This window comes from Takifugu flavidus, chromosome 11 (genome assembly GCF_003711565.1).
Source record: "Takifugu flavidus isolate HTHZ2018 chromosome 11, ASM371156v2, whole genome shotgun sequence".
In the NCBI taxonomy this organism is placed as follows: domain Eukaryota; kingdom Metazoa; phylum Chordata; class Actinopteri; order Tetraodontiformes; family Tetraodontidae; genus Takifugu; species Takifugu flavidus.
This window is the reverse complement of record NC_079530.1, coordinates 3,702,286-3,723,010: the sequence shown is the minus strand read 5'-3', so window position 1 is coordinate 3,723,010 and position 20,725 is coordinate 3,702,286. Positions and strand designations below refer to the sequence as shown.

General features: G+C 39.4%; 3 protein-coding genes across 23 annotated transcripts in view; all 3 read left to right on the top strand.

The window, feature by feature from the left end:
* The first annotated feature begins 928 nt into the window (after positions 1–928).
* LOC130533941 (hyaluronan-binding protein 2-like) lies at positions 929–6,878 on the top strand. 4 transcript variants are annotated; one of them, XM_057047758.1, is made up of 14 exons: positions 929–1,090; positions 1,222–1,312; positions 1,555–1,650; positions 1,776–1,883; positions 1,963–2,079; positions 2,630–2,740; positions 2,815–2,986; positions 3,063–3,157; positions 3,636–3,984; positions 4,075–4,217; positions 4,329–4,463; positions 4,606–4,751; positions 4,851–5,024; positions 5,874–6,878. In XM_057047758.1, the coding sequence occupies exons 1-13, from the start codon at positions 1,031–1,033 to the stop codon at positions 5,022–5,024; spliced, it is 1,797 nt and encodes a 598-aa protein (XP_056903738.1). In that variant the 5' UTR covers positions 929–1,030; the 3' UTR covers positions 5,874–6,878. The 4 variants fall into 4 exon arrangements, with proteins under 4 accessions (XP_056903738.1, XP_056903737.1, XP_056903736.1 ...); XM_057047757.1 differs by having other exon boundaries at positions 5,118–6,878; XM_057047756.1 differs by having other exon boundaries at positions 4,851–5,041.
* Positions 6,879–8,000: 1,122 nt separating this feature from the next.
* On the top strand, positions 8,001–14,091 carry LOC130533927 (delta-1-pyrroline-5-carboxylate synthase-like). Its single transcript, XM_057047683.1, has 17 exons — positions 8,001–8,151; positions 8,842–8,959; positions 9,066–9,214; positions 9,337–9,486; positions 9,592–9,696; positions 9,792–9,950; positions 10,582–10,672; positions 11,192–11,316; positions 11,401–11,545; positions 11,642–11,715; positions 11,942–12,041; positions 12,141–12,361; positions 12,456–12,593; positions 12,679–12,874; positions 13,047–13,168; positions 13,300–13,582; positions 13,658–14,091. The coding sequence occupies exons 2-17, from the start codon at positions 8,863–8,865 to the stop codon at positions 13,837–13,839; spliced, it is 2,337 nt and encodes a 778-aa protein (XP_056903663.1). The 5' UTR covers positions 8,001–8,151; positions 8,842–8,862; the 3' UTR covers positions 13,840–14,091.
* Positions 14,092–14,703: 612 nt separating this feature from the next.
* LOC130533944 (arginyl-tRNA--protein transferase 1) overlaps positions 14,704–20,725 on the top strand; it is a 53,493-nt gene continuing 47,471 nt past the window's right edge. For 15 of the 18 annotated variants that reach the window (XR_008952740.1, XR_008952741.1, XR_008952742.1 and 12 more), the window contains exons 1-4: positions 14,704–14,878; positions 18,750–18,966; positions 19,144–19,247; positions 19,399–19,635. Coding sequence is in view for 14 of the 18 variants with exons in the window: in XM_057047773.1 (XP_056903753.1) it covers positions 14,779–14,878; positions 18,750–18,966; positions 19,144–19,247; positions 19,399–19,635 (658 nt within the window). In the remaining 4 variants the exon portion in view is untranslated. The remainder of the gene's footprint in view (positions 14,879–18,749; positions 18,967–19,143; positions 19,248–19,398; positions 19,636–20,725) is intronic. The other 3 variants (XM_057047775.1, XM_057047765.1, XM_057047774.1) reach the window with 2 other exon arrangements.

Genomic DNA, 20,725 nt, shown 5'->3' with positions numbered 1-20,725 from the left:
CCCCATCAGCTGCCTTTTGTATCACATATTCATTGGATTGGTGTTTTATGTCCGCAATTCCCCGCAGGGTTGATAACATTTGATGAGACTGAACACATGACACTTATATGCCGAAACTCAGATCTCAGACCATCTTCCCCCTTTGCCCTCTGTCCTGGCCATGACCACAGTGGCTTCAGCTCCCAGCCCATCATAGTCTGTCCTGTTCCATCTCCAACCACAGCCTCTCAATAGCTCCACAAAATCATTGTTCCAATATTTAATAAAGGTCTGATTTTATGATAGGAGGCTTTATAGATCAGTTAAGCAAAGTCACAAAAATGTGATTTAATTTAATAAATTATTGCAATTCATGTGAAACATTCTGCTGAATTTTAATTACCAGCTTTCAAAACAAAATAATTTAATTAATAAATCATATATTTCATACTTCTGTGTACTGACCTTCACCTAATGAATACAGATGAAGCAGCAAATCTAATCTTGATTGTAAATAAAAATAGGATGTTCTGGTGGTTGTACAAGTATTTGTGTTTGTTTGATTGACCATAGATGCATTTATTTTGTAGATACCCCTACTTCTCTGTACTGTCTTTCTTTTAAAATGTGAAAAAAATAATCTGTACCCTAATTTGTACCTGTTGGTGGACACAAAGTCCACATTCAAACAAACAATTTGCTCTGCAAACATGCTCTCTGAGCCTTAATGTTGCATTTGAATTTACATTTACTGTGTTTAACATATTGAATCTAAAAATGAAAATGTGAAAGACCTACTTTTGAATTTGCCCTCTTCATTCACTGAAACTCAATTGGCTTATTGTCTAATGTTTTAAATATGCATGTATATATTTCAGAGTGGTTAAAATCAATAATCCTGACTCAGCATTAGAAATCAATGCCAAACCCCCACCCTTCAGCAACTCAAAGGTTAGTGTGATCATACACATCAGAATAGAATAGTGCATGTGATCTGCCAGGCAGTGCATCTCACATTACTCTCCTGGATGGGTTTGGATCCACCGTCGTCATGAAGCTCAAGCTCCTCTTCCTTATTACCCTGGTAGTGGTGCTCCTCGCTGCTGCTGAAGTATGTATTCACTCTACTGCTCTGGTCATTACTGAGGATCAAATGCATTACAGGGAATTTCTGTTTAATTGGACTTATTCAACATATTATAATTGCCAGAAAATGTTGAACTTGATAATTATTTTATCCAGGCAAAACCTAAAAAGAAGCATCGTCACAAGCATCTCAAACCTGGACACCAAAAACAGAACAGGAGACAAAAATTTAGGGACATAATCACAGGTGAGTGTTTCATAATTCAGTTAATTCAGTTAAGTGGCAGCTAAAGTGGAAGACATCCCATGAGGAGCGCGAAATGAAACCAGAACACATATGGCAAATGATAAAAAAAATATTGCTGTTTTAACAGGGGAAAAAAGGGAAAATGAATAAATATAAATGACCATCAAACATAATGACATGGCTTTAAATGCATCCAAGGTAAGAAGGAAATGAAGATGTGGTCTTTCCTTTTATTATTTTAGATTTCTTCTTTGAGATTGTGGATGTAGCAACAGGTGATGATGAGGAGGATGACGAAGGTAACTCAGACTGGCTTTATGATCTTCAGGAGCCAGGGGGTGAGTGTTTAACCTTTTATATACTCTAAAATGATTTTTACCATAGACCAGTGTGTGAGTCCTAGCGTGTCTCAGTTGATTCAATAACTCAAATCAGGTATTTTCTGCCTGTTTTTATGTCTCAGGCCTTTGCAACCCCAACCCTTGCCACAATGATGGAGTGTGCAAGCAGAAGGGAAAAAAGATCAAATGTGACTGTCCCAAACCTTTTAAGGGAAAGAAATGCGAGAGAGGTTTGAATAAATAACATTAAATCCGAGATTATTTGGTATGTTTCATGCACAAATACCTCACAAAACCTTTTTGTCTCAGGGCCTAAATATTGTAAGAGAGGTTTATGTGGGCGTGGGGAATGCGTGCTGAGTTCAGTTCCACCCTACTATGAGTGCAGGTGCAAGGAGCCCTTCCAGCCACCAGATTGCAGAACCTGTGAGTGACAAGAAATCTCTTAAATTAGTTTTAATAATAATTTACCTTTTAGAATATATAATATCACCTGGAAGCATATTTGCATCTATGAATGGATGAAAGGCTAACTACTGCAAGAAATAGCCTAGCCTTTCCCTGTAGTGCCTTCAGGTCAGTCATCCATACGAATAATGACATGGAGTTATTTAATAGGAATAACAAAAGAACCTGACCAAGATTATGTTTAACTCTTCTGAAGTCACAATTTGTGTTCTGTGCATTTTCTGCAAACCACACTTAAACATAAATCAAGTTCCTCTTAAAAGAAATAAAAAATTATGAAGGCAGAAAGAAGCAAAGAATTTGAATTGAAATAGTATTGAAAGGCATAATTTAAAATCAAAGCTTATCTTTCTATTATTCAAGATATCTAATGTAGCAGGACTCATCAAATTAATATTCAGTCTGAAATGTTTATTGAATTGACCTCCCCAATACAGCAGCACAATTGCACAGCTGATCTCTTGACCCCTTTAACAATTTTTATTCATTTTGTTTTTTCCCCTCACAGACTCAGTGTGTGAACCTAATCCATGTAAGAATGGTGGCACATGTGTCAGGGCTGGAAATGACTTTGACTGCCAGTGTGCTCCAGGATACAGAGGAAGTGTATGCCATGTTGGTAAATACAATACTGCTGTCCCATTCTTGCCCCATTCTCCATAAAATACTAACATGGATGTGCTGTCTTTCTAGGCCCAAGTGACTGCTATACTAGTGATGGCGAGTCATACCGTGGCACTGTTTCTGAGACAAGCGAGGGTGACGAATGCCTCTACTGGAACTCTCATTTCATTGTAGCTAATGGAGTCGATCCATTCAAGTCCTTTGTTGACAAAGATGGGCTTGGCCCTCACAACTTTTGCAGGTCCTAAATGTGCATGTGCCTACAAACGACGCAGAGACATGAAATTGGAGGTGCTAATGGGTTTTGTGTGATGCAGGAATCCAGATGGAGAGATCATGCCCTGGTGTTTCTACAGAAGAGGCCGAAAGCTGTACTGGGACTACTGTGATGTGTTGGAGTGCTCTGAATCAGGTCAACTCTAATGAAAATAATGTTCTTGATGATATTTCACCTGTCCTTATGCTGTCACTGCATATATAACATCATTAGGCAGCCAACTTTATGAGACTGAATAAGGCCTCAAATTATTCTTTTTATATATTTCAAGTTATATACGGTAGTACACATCCATCCATCCACCTTTGTTATGGATTATTACCATTTATTTTAAATGTTAAAAAAAAAGTCTATCATAAAATAAAATCAAGGAGTGCACCATACAGTTACAATACAGTTTGGCTAACATTAACTTCATTTGAAAACAAACAAACAAACAAACAAAAATATTAAACCAGTTACTACAGTAACTTATCTATTTGGTGTTTTTCAGTACTACAACAAATATATCATAACCAAGCTCAAAAATATCATTAGAGCCCATTAGAATAAAATTTAATTCACAAATTACTGATGGTATATCCTCTGCTATTTGTTGCGTGCGTGTTTTCAGATTCAGATGATGATTCAACACCATCCTCTCCTCCCAAACCAAGACCCACAACAGCTAAACCTACACCTGCACCTGTACCCAGACCTGTTACTACCAAACCCTCACTGACTCGAAAACCCACCCAGGCTGCACCTGCACCCTCTCCATCGCAGCGATTCTCCACCTGTGGGAAACCTCAGCCAAAAAAGCCCATCACCCGAATCTTTGGGGGTCTGAAGGTAAATCCTGGTGGCATACCCTGGCAGGTCTCTGTGCAAGTGAAACAAAAGAACACCAACCAAATATTCAGACATGTGTGTGGAGGAGTTCTCATTGATAGCTGCTGGGTACTGACAGCTGGACACTGCATGTAAGCACAACCTCAACAAGTACAGCAAAAGAAGATTATGACTTTTAACTGTCAATGGACTAAACATTTGCTAAATGTGTTTTTGAACAGTGAACCAAACAAGGACATGCAAGTGGTCATGGGAGGTCTGTCTTTGGACATGGATGAAACAACGGAGCAAACAATAAGGGTCGAAGAGGTGATTGTACACGAGAACTACCTGGAGACACAGTCAGCAGTCTACAATGACATAAGTATTCACGTTTCTTTCACACTTTGCGCAAAATTTGTGCCAACAATATCTGCCTTTTTGTATTATTATTATTATTTTTTAAATTCTGTCCTTCTATTTGAATTGATCTTAGGCTTGTTAAGACTAAGGAACAAGGATGGTGTCTGTGCTATTGAGACCCAGTTTGTGAAATCGGCCTGTCTGCCTGATGCCCAGCTGCCGGATGGGCTGGAGTGTACCATTTCTGGATGGGGTGCCACTGAGGAGTGTAAGGACAGTGTTGCCCATCAAACATATTAAATCTACATTTTATAGATTTAAAAAAAAATAAAAACTCATTTCAATGCAATGTGTAAATCTGAGTGCTTGTTTAAATACTTTGTGATTAATTTTTGGACTAATTCCTGCAGCTGGATTTGGTTCAAACCACCTGCTGAAGGCAAACGTGTTACTTATCAACCAGCAAAAGTGCTCTGATCCTGCTGTTTATGGAAATATCCTGGATATTTCTATGCTCTGTGCTGGTCACCTACAGGGAGGAGTAGATTCTTGTCAGGTTGGTGCACCTTTAAATTGTATGCATAGCTGTTGCACTTTGTCAAAGAGTTGTGCCATGTGGATACCAACTGCTAAATCATAATTTTTCATGTTTCAGGGTGACTCCGGAGGTCCACTGACTTGTAATCAGAATGCTACCAGTTATGTTTATGGTCTTGTGAGCTGGGGTGACCAATGTGGAAAGAAGAACAAACCCGGGGTCTACACACGTGTTGTACATTTTCTGGACTGGATCAGGTCAAAGATCCAAGCCCCATCCCCATCTTCATAGGTATCATCCCAGACAGTGTAAGCAAGGACTCAATTATTGATGGAGCAAGTCACCAACCAGTGTGAACTTTTTTATTTTGCTTTTTTTTTGCAGATACCTGAAATCTTATGTTTAAAGTCAACAGGATTATTATTTTAAAATTCCACTGTTCACGAGAAAAAAAATAAAAATTTTAATTTACCAAAATTGTTTTAATTAAATTTAGTTGATTTAATTGAATCAGTTTATTTCCTGTAATCACAGGGTAACCAGAACTCTGACAGAAAAATGTTTTACTTAATATAAGTGTACACACCATAAATGCTAACAAAAGCCATTGCGTAAATTAAACTCATGTATAAAATGACTGTTCATGACCAGTCCACGAAGAGTGTGATCACCACTTTTTGATTTTGTCCCTCAAGGTTTCAAATATCTGACATTTAGTTCCACATTGGAACACAGGACAAGCTGGTAGTTTATCAGTGGGTCATTTACTTTATGAACTGCATCAATCAATGACACATGACATCCAATTTGGTGAATCATATTGACTTGACTGCTAAATGATACAATACAAATGAAGGTGATGTGGAAGCAAAAATACTACAGCAATACTTAGTGATGGCCTGAAAATCAATTGAGAAAAATCAGTAAAATAAGCAGTGCAGCCTGGCTAATCCTAGGGTCTGTAATTCAAAGCAAAGTAAGAGGCCGATTGTTCAGGCCATTCACATCAATGCTGGGGTTAAATATTGGGTCCAAAGGTCTTTAACGGTGCATTCAGAAAGAGTATTGTGGAATGACAGCTCCCTCTTATGGAGATTTACCTGTATGCCCAACATTCTGACTTCCTTCCTTCTTTTCCAGGGCATCATGACATCATGCTGTCCTTCTCTATGGTAGATGCAACGGGATGTGTTGTTCACACCCAGGATGGTGTAAATCTAACTCTCATTGGCTTTTTTTCCCCAGTGTTCCAGTCATCACACTAATTACTCAGTAAGATTTGTCTTGGACAATGACCTCCCAGTAGTGTTGATCAGGAGAAAAATTTGGCTTGATCAGAACAGTGGACTGGGAATAGCATAGCTGAGGACTCTGAATGTCACTGGATGGCTGCCCAGTACGCTTGTCTTCAATCTTGGGTTATTTCCACTTTGAGGTGCTCTGTGCTGGAGTCCAGAGAAGGAGAACTTAGATCTGCAAACACAAACATCCATTCAGTACACATAATCACAAATAGAAGGATTGATTTTTGATTGCAAAACTTCGTACACAAACATGACCAAATTCGTGGAAAGTGTTGAGACAGATCCACTGGGAACTCGTCCACAACCCTCTCCGCTGTTCACAATTCCTCTGGGTCACACAGGTTTTTTTCTACTTCCTGGATTGGTGCTATTGCCAAAGGGTCACTGCAACATAAATAAAAACCATCAGGAGATAAAAGCGACTGCAAAAGATGAAAGAGTAGAAGAAAATAGATTAACAATGTGCTTACCAGAGATTTAGTGCTGTAATTTGCTGTAAAAAAAAATAAAACAGTTCACATTTTTGCAACCCTCATCATCATATTTTTTAGTATTAACCTTCTTGTCAGGCCATTTTTTCCCCCTGGAGGAATAATTGACTGGATGCTCTGAGGACGTCACCATCTTTGATCTGAGTGTCCAGCTGACTCCTCTGAGCCTCCGGCCATTCCATCAAATGTGCCTCCTCTGCACCTATGATCCACATCAAAAGAAGGTCGTTGCCATTCCTGCTGTATTTGTCCGAGACTCTCTGTCTGAAATTTGAAGAGGACTGCTAGGGAAGAAAATGTGAAACTTAGACACAATCCTTCTTCCTATTAAAATGTATCAGTAAAAGGTTGCACATGTCATTAATTTAACCAGTGTTTCTGTATACAGTGCACCCAAGCCCTTTATTGCATGTTCTGCTTTACCTCATCTCTTCAGCAGTTTGTTTATATTGAGCTCTAATATGTTCTGAACACACAATTGTAAGAAGTTCTTTGGCCATTAAATTCCCATATTGAGATACATTTGAATGAGCCAATATTAAAAACACAAGGCACACATACTTAAGTCATATTTACCTTGTAATCTGCACAGGCTTCATGGAGTTGAGCTGCTTTGTGGTTCTTGTGCATCCCAACCAGGATCCACAAACAGGGACCTTATGCTCCATACAAAAGAGCTTGAGCTCATTGTGGTGCTCCCTGCACTTCAGGGACAGCGGCTTCCTCATTTACCTCCATAACTGTTGATCTCAAAATAGACCTCTTCTGACACAGTTGGGCATGAGCCTGGCAGAGAGGCATCCCTGGTCAGACCAGTCCCGGTGGCCACCGATGGCAGTTATACACAGGATCTGTGAAGATGTACTGGCACATTTGGTGGGCATCTGAAAGCGTCTTCAATGGTCTCCATCTTGTCTTCATCTCACAGCTCAATGTATGTGTACTCTTCATATTTGCAATCTTGTGCATCCTGTATCAAATTACTGATAATGATTTCCACCTTCAAAATATCAGTTCCAAACCACTGACTTTCCTGAGACAACACAATCCAGCACTGGTACTATTGAAATGAACTATTTTGACTATCTTAATCAACTAGTATGATTCAATAATCTGATTACTGAAAAACTTTAAACAAACTGTGCCTTCGTTCTGGACTGAAGTAAGACAGAAGTACAGAAATGTTTTCTTTACAAGCATTTGCAAAAAAAATAAATGTATAAGGTTTTCTTAAATGTAAATATAAGATCGGTTTACTTTGAGTTTTCGATGTGCATTTTTTGGGGGTATTTCTCTCTAAAATTACATACGTACAAAAGTGCTTCAAAGACATATTATTAAAATCGGCGTGTCGGCACGAAAGTGTGTTTGTAAAATACTGCGGCTGCGAAGCTATATTGTCCACCAGAATGTACTATTTTGCGTACGTAAGAAGCGTATTAACAGCATAAAGAGTGATTTATGCGTACATACACTTACGCACTCGCTATTGTTGAATGGCTAAATTGCAGTACTACCCATTCAGCGTTCAGCGTGTGGATGTGGCAGTATTGCCGCACCAACCAGCCAAGTGTCCGTGTCCCAGTCCAGTCCAATCTTGGTTCTCTTTGTTTTTCACAGCTTGTAAGATACGTTTTTTATTAACTCAATTCGTTCTATTTTTTTTTGTCAAGACCAGGCACGTCAGGTTGTGTGGAACAGCTAATGCTAGCTAGCTTCAGCTAACCCTGCTCTGTTTTGATGGAGAATTTACACATTTTCGTTTTATCGTCACACACACACACACACACACACCCCCACACCCCATTGGCTTTGTTCTATTTGTGATTGTATTCACTTCTGAGTGTGCAAACTAAAATAGGAAGCAATGATAGAAGCACCGATGTCATACTCAAAAGCAATGAATGCAGTTTGATATCACTGGGAATAATGTTAACATGCTTTGGGCTTTATTCAAAGCTGCTCTGAAAGTTATTGGATAGTTTAAGTGTCGTTTGTATTTTATAGTATTTGTTTTAATGTTTTCTGAATTCAATATGTTTCAGTATGATTCAATATTTGCCTTGTCACCTTGTTAGAAACCTTTTTTGTGTTCACATGTTACTGTTTTAAAAGTCTTCAGTTCTTTTTGGTCCTTTCTGTGTTAGATATAGGCTTTTTAAAATATTGTACATCCATTCTTTATACAATGATTTATAACTCATAGGCAGCAGCAACATTTGTGAAGCATAGTTCTGCTTCCACACTGAATTTTCCTAGTAAAATGTTATTTTTTTTCCATCTGTTGATCTGTTCTGATTATGTTTATTACAGCTCTCCTAAGGTATTATTGCCATGTTTGCTAGGCTGACCTCTTGTTCCAACCTGCCATCTAGAATCAGGCAGTCAAATGTCTGTCCAGTATCCCTCAGATCATATTCCCAGGCAAAATGTAAGGGTCCCACCGGCTTCTTTCATGTTAGTATTTTGATCTCACCACTGTGATACTATCATATCACCTTGCCGACTTACTGTATATGCAATATTATGCATTGCAGACTCACTCCCACGTTCTCATGGGAAGTCTTTTGCCCATCGCAGTGAGTTAAAGCAGGCTAAACGCATTGTGGTAAAGCTAGGAAGTGCTGTTGTTACTCGAGATGAATGCGGCCTCGCACTGGGAAGACTGGCCTCCATAGTGGAGCAGGTAATGTCACATTGAAAAACTGCTATTGTAATTTTTATTAACATCTGTCCAAACATGTTTCATATGTGGCTTCATACTCCTAGTTTTGAGAGCTTGAATGTATGCCATTTTTGCCTTGCCAGGTTGCCATGCTGCAGAATCAAGGCAGAGAGATGATGATTGTGACCAGTGGTGCTGTAGCATTTGGAAAACAGAGATTGAGACATGAAATTCTGCTATCTCAGAGCGTTAGGCAGGCCTTGCATTCTGGACAGAACCGACTCAAAGACATGGCGAGTCCATTCTATTAATGCATTTTAACAGAAGATATAACACAACATAACATACATTCATTTGCAGAAATGTATTAGCGTGTTTCTAAATTATTTTTATTTCAGACAGTTCCAGTTTTGGAGGCAAGGGCCTGCGCAGCTGCTGGGCAGAGTGGTCTGATGGCTTTGTATGAAGCTATGTTTACCCAGTACAGTACTTGCACGGCACAGGTATTGATACATTTTAAATCACAAAATAAAACACTTTGAAGTGTTTCAGACATGGGGAAAAATGCAGTTTAATGCTTTCTTTCTTTTTTCTGCAGATTTTGGTCACCAATCTGGATTTTCACGATGAGCAGAAGCGTCGTAACTTGAACAGCACCCTTCATGAACTGCTGCGAATGAACATTGTTCCCATTATCAACACCAATGATGCTGTTGTTGCACCAACTGTTCCCAACAGTGACCTGCAGGGGGTAAATGTGAGTACTGTGTGAAATACCACCTGTAAACACACCAGTTTAACTTTATGCTTTGCTATGTAAAGTTTTGGTCTGTAAAACAGCCATTTTAAGACAGTAGATCTGCATAATAACACAGTATGTAGCAGCAAGTTGATACTTCCCTACACCAAATTCAGAAGCATCTGTTTCTTGGAATTTGGTTGAGAAACACGTGTTGTGGTGTTTTGACACAATTGTAGCAAATAAAAGTACATACTTTGCTTGAAAAATCTATTTAGAAGAAGTAGCAGTCAATGGAAGTACTTGCGTAAACTTATTCTCTTGTTCCTTGAAGTGAGTCTTCAGTACTTTGTCCCCAAGTGAGCTTGGTTTATGATGGATTATTATTATATTATGTATATGTATTATTCTTGTTGCATTACAGTGCTCAAATTCCCAAATATAATAGAAAGAAATATGGCATGAAAATAAAAATAGCAATAATAGTAATGTATATTCACACAGACACACACACACACACACACACACACGCACACACATACATACATACATACATACATACATATATATATCACATTGTTTACATAATAATAGCATGTATAATATTAACAATACATTAACAGTGTTTGTTATTCTGTTTATATTTCAGGTAATTAGCATCAAAGATAATGATAGCTTGGCTGCACGGCTTGCTGTTGAAATGAAAGCAGACCTCCTTATTGCCCTTTCTGATGTTGAAGGTACAGAAATCCCCACACATTAGTGGATTGATTTAAAGCATTAAGTAGTAAATACATTTACATTGTGTTCATTTTATGCAAAATTGTATTCATTATTAAATGCTTCACAAAGACAAAAACTGCTTGATAAGTATACTCAACAAACTGCAAAATGGTAAAATAAATAGAATTTTAATTCATAAAACATGCATAAAAGTACAAACAGAAAAAGGAAATAACAAAAATCAACATAACTCAACTCCTGTGACCAGAGCTTTCCTTTGCCCTTGCTGATTCTTTTCATGTCCAAGGTTTATTCCATTGGTCTTGTTATCGTTCTTGGGACTCATGTTAAACCAGAATAAATTTCATCTGAAAATGATCTAATGCAATACCATCAGCAACTGGCACATGATATGTGTGTACAACAACATATATTGACATATATTGTCTTTGTTGTACCTATATTCTTTATTCTGTAACGGGCAAACATTGTAGTGTCTGGCTTTTCTGGTCAATTTCTTGCTTTTGTTTTTATAGGTTTATACAACAGTCCCCCGGGAACAGATAATTCCAAGCTTATTGATATATTCTATCCTGGAGATCAGCAATCAATTACCTATGGCACCAAGTCCAGACTGGGCCTTGGTGGTATGGAAGCAAAAGTAAGCCCCTAATTTTCAAACCTAAACCTGCTTGTTTATATCAGAAGAAATGTACAGTATAGTTTTTAATGTTGTCTGCCTCAGGTGAAAGCGGCACTTTGGGCACTGCAGGGTGGGACGTCTGTAGTCATTGCCAACGGCACACATCCTAAAGTCACGGGCCATGTCATCACAGATATCGTAGAAGGGAAGAAAGTCGGTACTTTTTTTTCTGAAGTCAAACCGGCAGGTACTGAGTGTAGTCATTGGGGACTGATGCTCCACTAGGTGACTGTAATTTATTTTTTTTGTTTTTAATGCCAATCTGATTGATTTGCTTATTCAGGTCCAACTGTGGAGCAGCAGGCAGAGATGGCTCGCCATGCAGGCAGGACCCTGGCCTTCCTGCACCCAGATCAAGTGAATTTCTTCCCCTTAATGTGGTCTATGGATATTCAAAGATAATATATATGCAGTATGAAAACAATTCACTCATGTAGCCCAAATTATTTTAGTCTTCATTATAATGTCATCAGGTCTCTATTGAAATGGCTAGTCTGCATTTATTACATTAGGTTTACTTTAAAGTCATTTTTAAAAAGTCTTTGTCAAAAATCTATGTTGCATTGTTCATTTGTTCTTCCAGAGAGGAGAGATAATCTGTCGTCTTGCTGAGCTGCTTACAGAAACAAAAGATGAGATCCTCAGTGCCAACAAAAGAGACATGGAGTTAGCAACATTATCCGGTATACAGAAAACCCGCTAATTAACTTAACATACAGAACCCCAGAGTCCAATGTGTTGGTAGTAGGATGGGTTTTTATTCTTTTTTGTTGCCTCCACAGGTCATTTTTCTCAGGCCCTGATCAACCGCCTGAGTCTGTCCTCTGCCAAGCTGAACAGTCTCGCCATTGGTCTCCGTCAGCTTTCTGTGTCCTCCAAAGACAGTGTGGGTCGGGTGCTGAGGAGGACGAGGGTGGCCAACAACCTGGAGCTGGAACAGATCACAGTACCCATTGGCGTGTTGCTTGTCATCTTTGAGTCACGTCCTGACTGTCTCCCGCAGGTCAGTCAACATTCGATCAACAGGGAATTTCACTTGCAACTGTAGTATTTACAGTTTCTTGATGAATAGATAATTTTCATACATTGTGTTGAAGGTTTCTGCTTTGGCAATTGCCAGTGGAAATGCTTTGCTACTGAAAGGTGGTAAAGAAGCTTCGAACACCAACAAAATCCTGCATCAGCTCACTCAGGAAGCCCTTTCCATGCATGGAGTGGCAGATGCTATTCAGCTAGTAAGACTTAAAAACTTTTTTAAAACTAGTGGTTAAACTTCAAGCTTTAATGAAGGTTCTCATGTGCAAAATCTCCCTTTTGTAGGTGAGCACACGAGAAGAAGTTGAGGACCTTTGCAGACTGGACAAGTTGATCGACCTGATCATACCAAGAGGCTCATCGGAGTTGGTCCGAGATATTCAAACAGCAGCCAAAGGAATTCCTGTTCTGGGACACAGCGAGGGAATCTGCCACGTTTACATAGACAGTGAAGCCAGCATTGACAAAGCCATTAGCGTTGGTATGTGATTTTTGTCTTAACCAGCTGTTCTTGTTTATGTCAGCCAAACAACAATATCAGATTTTATTTGAAGAATGTCCATTGGATATTACCAAATGACCACAGGTTGAGAGTTTTAACATGCTGAGATAAGTGAAAATATTACATTCTCTAACCTGTGTTTCATTCTCAGTCAGAGATTCCAAATGTGACTACCCTGCAGCCTGCAATGCTATGGAGACCCTCCTTATTCACAAAGATTTTCTTCGAACGCCCATGTTTGATCAGATCATTGATACACTGAGAGCAGACCATGTAAGGAGAATACACTGACACTTCATACTTTAGTACAGAGCAAAAAGCACAGCAGTTTGATCAGTCCTTTCATTCAGGAAAGGGCTATTCTCTTTACTTATAAGCATCTGCTGAAAAACTCTCCCACCCAGGTTAAAATCCACGCTGGACCACAGTTTGCATCATATTTAACTTTTAGCCCTTCTGAAGTGAAGTCTCTGCGGACAGAGTATGGAGATCTGGAGTGCTGCATTGAGGTAGTAGACAGCATGCAGGATGCTGTGGATCACATCCATAAATACGGCAGCGCCCACACTGATGTCATTATTACGGAAAATGAAGAGAGAGCAGAACAGTTCCTACAGCAGGTGGATAGTGCCTGTGTATTTTGGAATGCTAGCAGTCGCTTTGCTGATGGGTACCGCTTTGGTTTAGGTAGGTGAAGTGTCAGTTTATCACAATGTGTTATTGAAATCTGTTAAGCCAGTTTTCTGTTTGATCATATTACAGGAGCTGAGGTTGGTATAAGTACTGCACGGATTCACGCCAGAGGCCCAGTGGGATTGGAGGGGCTTCTGACCACCAAATGGGTGCTCCGTGGAGATGGGCATACAGTGGCAGACTTCTCTGAGCAGGGCAGCATGAAATACCTTCATGAAAATATCCCTGTTCCCCAGGGGAGCTTTAATTAGATGTCTGACCAAAGAGTTCCCTGCCAGTTTTTGACATCTACACAGATGTCTAAACAGACAGTATTGGTCTGCTGTTAGAGCCTCAGAACCATTAAGTTTGTGCATATCACTTCCACACATTGTCCACTCATGCAGCATTTCCTGGAAAAGTAAGTTAGTGAACCTGTGCCTAAATTTCAAATATTCCATAACCAATGAAGTTTGGTCAGTGTTCTATGACTAAAAAAGAAATAAAATCTGTTTTATGCTTTATATATTACAGATGGCAAATGTACAGAGAAAAACCTGAATCAATTGCCCAACTGTGATTTTATAATGTATTTTTCTACATACAACCTCCTGTCTAAATGTACTCCATTGATTGTGCTTTGATGTCAGTTCAAGTTAGTTTTGCTGACCTTTGCACAAATTACTTGTGTACAGCTCTTTACATATAATTGTGTTGGTCTTATCACAAACTGTACTAAAATTTCTACATAGTGATATCTCTCATTTAGAAAACATTTTTAGTATATGGGCATTGGCATTTGAGTAATTAATTGCATTTAAGTAACTAGTAGTAGGTTAAATTGTTATTGTCTTTTACAAAGCCTTAGCCCATCATGCACTCATTCATTTTCATTTTAAAGCCCTTTAAGCTCCATTAAAAGCAGGAACAGAAATAGATTTTATTTAACTTGGACATTTAAATTACTAAATTACTTTTGGAATCAAAAATAAATTTAAACAAGAACACAATTGGAAAATAATGACAACTCAGTCGTGGACATTTGTGATTTCTACGCTTATAACCACAAAAAACCTAATTCTGATTCCGGACTTTTAGAATTTCAACCTGAAAAACACTGCGCTGGTGACGTCTGGCGTTGTGGGCGGGGCTTGGAAAGCAGGACTTATCTGCGATACCGGCTGAAGTTAGCTGTCGTCTAGATAATAAAAATGGCAGGAAATATGTCCTATACAATAGTAGAATACTTCGGAGGTGATGAAGGACACCGTTGTGGTTACTGTAAAAATGAAAAGAGCAACTTCTCTCATGGTAAGTGAATAATAAAACACGGAGTCTTGCCGCAATCGCTAATTGCTCTCTGCTAACAAACTAGCTAGCCTAGTCTTCTGGCTGGAAAGAAATCAGATTTTACTGGGTTAGATAATAATGTCGTCACAATCTATTTCACAATAAACTCTTCTTAAATCTGTTTTTACCCTGAAAAAGGGCAATTTAGTTTACTTCCAAAAAACGTTCCGAGTGCATGTCATTTAACTCTTAACATAATATGGATCACATTTTCTAACGTAGAAAAGAAGCGTATTCCCTAATTGTTCTAGATTAATATTTAATCTAGACAAGAAAGCCTATGGAAACTTCCTATGGCCTATGGCATCTTAACGGAGCATATTTTATCCGTGCTAGCATGCTTTAGCAGCAGTGTAAAGCGAGAACAGGAAACCAGGGTTGATGATCCCGACCAGAAAGAGCAGTTTGCCTTATTTGTTTAAACTGACAGTAGTAACGTATCAGTAAGGATGCGAACTTTCATGATTTAAATACCCCCAAAAGCATATGGACAGTATAGTACATATAGTATAATAGTGAATTCACATGTTGAAAAATTAGAGGAGACTTCAGATTTCTTAATATTCCAGAAGAGAAGAAAAAACAAACAACAATCAACAAACTGCCGTTTTTAACGCATCTCACCGCATTTACATGGAAAATGTTCCCTTCCCCCTGTGCATTGGTTTTTAGAATTTGGATTTTGACAGATCCATCAATATAAAATATGAAAGCATTTTGTGGCACAAATTGGCAGTATTTGTAAGTGTGCATGTGAGACAGGTTATTTGGAATCAGGCTGTTCCTGTAGTCAAGTGGAGGTTGTAGAATTGCGCCTTAATCCAGAGGAAGATAAGCATGCTAATCTGGAAAGGTTACATCATGTGGTCATGGCAGGGTCTGGATCAGACAATTAACGTTGTAGTTCCTGCCGGTGAATATCCATAAGCTTGAAGGGTTATTGGATGCACAAAGGTCAATGCACAAAGAGTACTTCGATATTAACCTGTCGTAAAACATGTTTGTCACTAAATTCATATCATGCTGTCAATCTATCTTATTAAAAACTTAAACTCACTCACTACAAAAAGAAATGAGCAATTCAAAACGGTAACAAGGAAGCAACGAAAGATTGACTGAGATTTATCTACATATCCTGTCAGCAATGAGACACAGATCAAATGTGAGCCTACACTGCTGAAGACAATGCCTACCCTTACCAGTAACACTGCTTTGTCCTTTTGAACTGTTTTAGGAAAACGCGTGTCTGTTATACACTGAAGGCAGCTGGACTAACAGCCACGTTCATGGCACTCTTCACTTACTTTTACTTGCTGTGAATATTTGTTTTTACACCACAAATCCCTTGAATTAGTACATTAATTACTTAGAATCCATTTACACAATGCAATACACCTTTTAAAAATATCAGTTGATGCTTAAATTATGACAAATTGATGACTGTCTATGCTGTGGTAAGGCAAAATTAGAAGCATAATAATGTACACTGCTCAAAAAATTAGAGGAACACTTTTTAATCAGAGTATAGCAACATATCAGTCAAACTTCTGGGATATTGATCTGGTCAGTTAAGTAGCAAAGGGGGTTGTTAATCAGTTTCTGCTGCTTTGTTGTTAATGAAATCAACAACAGGTGCATCAGAGGGACAACAATGAGATGGCCCCCAAAACAGGGTTGAGGCCACTGATACTTTTTCCCCTCCTCATCTCTTTTGGCTGATATTTTACTGACTGACTTTCTACTGCTGTAGTTATTCATTTGGCTTGGATCAACATCGCTGTTGATGGCATGGTGTGGTACCTGGATGCTACAGAGGTTGCACAAGTAGTCCAACTCCTCCAGGATGGCACATCAATACGTGCCGTTGCAAGAAGGTTTGCTGTGTCTCCCAGCACAGTCTCAAGAGCATGGAGGAGATTCCAGGAGACAGGTAGTTACTCCAGGGGAGCTGGACATGGCCGTAGAAGGTCCTTAAACCCTCAGCAGGATCGGTATCTGCTCCTTTGTGCAAGGAGGAGCAGGATGAGCACTGCCAGAGCCCTACAAAATGACCTCCAGCAGGCCACTGGTGTGAATGTTTCTGACCAAACAATCAGAAACAGGCTCCATGAGGGTGGCCTGAGGGCCCGACGTCCTGTAGTGGGCCCTGTGCTCACTGCCCGGCACCGTAGAGCTCGATTGGCATTTGCCATAGACCACCAGAATTGGCAACTACGCCACTGGCGCCCTGTGCTCTTCACTGATGAGAGCAGGTTCAACCTGAGCACACGCGACAAACGTGAAAGGGTCTGGAGATGCCGTGGAGAACTTTATGCTGCCTGCAACATCATTCAGCATGACCGGTTTGGTGGTGGGTCAGTGATGTCTGAAGAGGCATATCCCTGGAAGGACGCACAGACCTCTACAGTTTAGATAATGGCACCCTGACTGCTATTAGGTATCGGGATGAAATCCTTGGACTTATTGTCAGAACCTACGCTGGTGCAGTGGGACCTGGGTTCCTCCTGGTCCACAACAATGCCCGACCTCATGTGGCTAGAGTATGCAGGCAGTTCCTGGAGAATGAAGGAATTGATACCATTGACTGGCCCCCACGTTCACCTGACCTAAACCCAATAGAAAACCTCTGGGACATTATGTTTAGGTCCATCCGGCGCCGCCAGGTTGATCCTCAGACTGTCCAGGAGCTCAGTGATGCCCTGGTCCAGATCTGGGAGGAGATCCCCCAGGCCACCATTTGATGTCTCATTAGGAGCATGTCCCGACATTGTCTGGCATGCATACAAACATATGGGGGGCCACACAAACTACTGAGAATCATTTTGAGTTGCTACAATGACATTTTGGCAAAATGGACCAGTCTGCTGCATAATTTTTTCACTTTCATTTTTGGGGTGTCTTTGATTTCCCCCCCTCTATAGGGTGATCATTTTCATTTCTATCAAATTATGTGGCATCATTTTGTTACTAAAACATTACCTACTTTTGATCAGGAAAGATATTCAAGATCATTTAGATCTGATGTGTTTTTGAAGTGTTCCTCTAATTTTTTGAGCAGTGTATTATATACTGTGTGTAGGTAAAATTTGAATTTGGAAAGTTGCTTTAAAAAAAATAATCTCATTACGTGTAACTCTGTGTTACCCCAGAATTTGAGCTTTAACTGTGGGAGTCTTCTATATCTCTTGACCATCTTTGAGATGTTTCTATACCTTGACTGGAGACATCTATGGTGAATTCAATCAATCTAACATAATTTGACACACAGCTCTCTATAAAATTGTCTCAGACCTGCAAAAACCATGAGGTCAAAAGAACTGCCTTCAGAGGTCAGCGACAAGATTTTATTTATGCACAGATCTGGGAAAGGCTACAAAAATGTTTCTGCAACATTGAAGGTTCCCAAGAACACATTGGCCTTCATCACTATAATAAATGAAGCATGAAACTACCTCCTTTCTGAGAAAACTGACCAATCTTTTGGGACTAATGAACCCAAGAGTGATTTTTGGCCTCGAAATAAATTTATTGAAAACCGGACCACTCAGGAGATCAGACTGGGGTTGAAGGTTCAACCTTCAAACAAAACGATGACTTTAAACGTACAGACAAGATGAGGGTCTTACTGCAAAGGTCACTAATGTCCCAGCTAGAGCCCTGGTAGAACCCACTCAAATATCTCCTACTATTGACTAGATTGATAGAATATTTTTAAGGTTTATTTTAAGGTTGCAACATATACAAAATGTAAAAAAATGGAAGGATCTTAATATTTATTTCCAACTTATTTTACTTTATTTCCAATTGTCATCTTCCCTCTTGTGTTCTACAGGGATGTGGTCTCACACAATGACTGTACAGGACTACCAAGACCTTATAGATCGAGGCTGGAGAAGGTTAGCTGGACTAACTTTCCTCTCCAAGTATTCAAAGAAATTACATCCTACATGTCTTTTGGAGAAGGTTAATTATTCCTCTCTTTCCAGAAGTGGAAAATATGTCTATAAACCCACTATGGACAAGACCTGTTGTCCACAGTACGCTATCAGGTAATGATAGCTTACCCCCCAATGCTTCTGATTTATTTAACCTCAGAACTGCCTATATTCACAACATATAATTACCTGGTATTATTAAGTCTATTTTTTCTAAATGGCTGCATATGTTATAAAAACAGAATTGTTTTATATGTATATTATACGAATAAACTTTTGATCTCTCTGTAGATGCCATGCACTGAAATTCCAGCCTTCCAAGTCTCACAAGAAAATTTTAAAGAAGATGAACAAATTCATTTCCCAGGGCGAACTGCCCAAAGAACCACATGAGGGTGAGGGCATGCCCATTTTCTAAAACACAATTTTAAGCCATCCATGTGGTTAGATTGGATGGATGAACCACCAAGGTGCATGGGTGCAAGTCTATTTTGGCCTGAACAAGATTAAAAACAATGTTTTTGATTTCCACGTTGTGCTTTGTAGGTGAGCCAATGGAATCTGTGAGTGAAGAAATGGGCACACAGGGACTGACTAAAATGTGCCATTCTGAAATAAGCTGCAGCACCAGCACAAACTTTCAGAAGGAGGTAGAAGTCCGTCCAACTATCACAGAGTTTCGGAACCAAGTTACTGATATTGTGCCTACCAGTTCAGAAACAGTGAGAAAAGATCCAAAACCTATTCAGGATGAGAGAGCAGCAGCTACAGCTCCTAAGCCAGGTAAGATATGCAATGAAACAACAAATACAAGAATAGTTGGGTTACCATTCTCTTAATCTTGCATTCTAAATGCTGTTTGGTTTTGCGTTCAAACTCGGTAGTGTTTTTTTTGCCACAAGATGTCCCTATTCACTATTCCCTATGTAAGATGGTTCAGGGTTCCGAGTGAAAGAATCCAGTGTCCTCTCGGTCAAGTTTTTTTTTCTTCTAATCTGTAATGTTCTTCTTTTGACTCTCCACAAATCCTCACAGCCAGATCACATTACTGAATAAACAACTCCCATGACAAGTGCAGGAATTAGTACTTTGGGCCGCTGTTTGTGTTTTGACTCTTTTCTTATCAGCTCATTAACCAACCAATAGGGCTACCTGTTAGAGTAGTACTACATGCTGTTGGCATAGTTTCTGAAATTAACCTAGAGAGAAGTTCTCAGCCATACCACTGCTCTCCTGTTCTCTTACACCTGCGTTAGCGCCATTCTCTTCTTCAGGCTGTCTGAACTGAGAAGCCGTTTCAGAAAGTGAGGAAGGTTTACTTCATAGAGCAAGTGGTTCTCCCCTCTTGTTCACCTCCACCAGAAAACACCTGGACACATCTTTGTCCAAGTTTATGACTGAAATGCTTTATGGCATTTGGCATTAGAGCCGGCTTAAACAAGCTCAAAAGGCAGACAGGAACGGTTCTAGATGTTCTGCCCTTTCAGGTTAATAACTCAGGTTAAAAGTTTTAATTTACAAATAGTATTTTGCGGACCCACAGAGCTTTTATTTGAAGTGACTTATTAGCAGAGAAATAACTTACTAGGTTAGGGTCAACACAGTTTCTGCAACACAGTAGTGTAATTTTGTGTATTGTCCTCATATGTTGCAGTTGATGTATTAGCATGGTGTCTTAGCCAAAATGAAAAGACTGAAGGCATTTAACAGAGGATAATTTGGCAGATGTAACAGTGGGACACAGGACACTTCCCACAGTAAAATTGTTCTGTATCACAACCTCCTGTATAATAATATTTTAGTGACTAATCACAGATCATCCCCCTCCTACAGAGAATTTATTTTGTGTCAGTAGATGCATTCACATAAGACA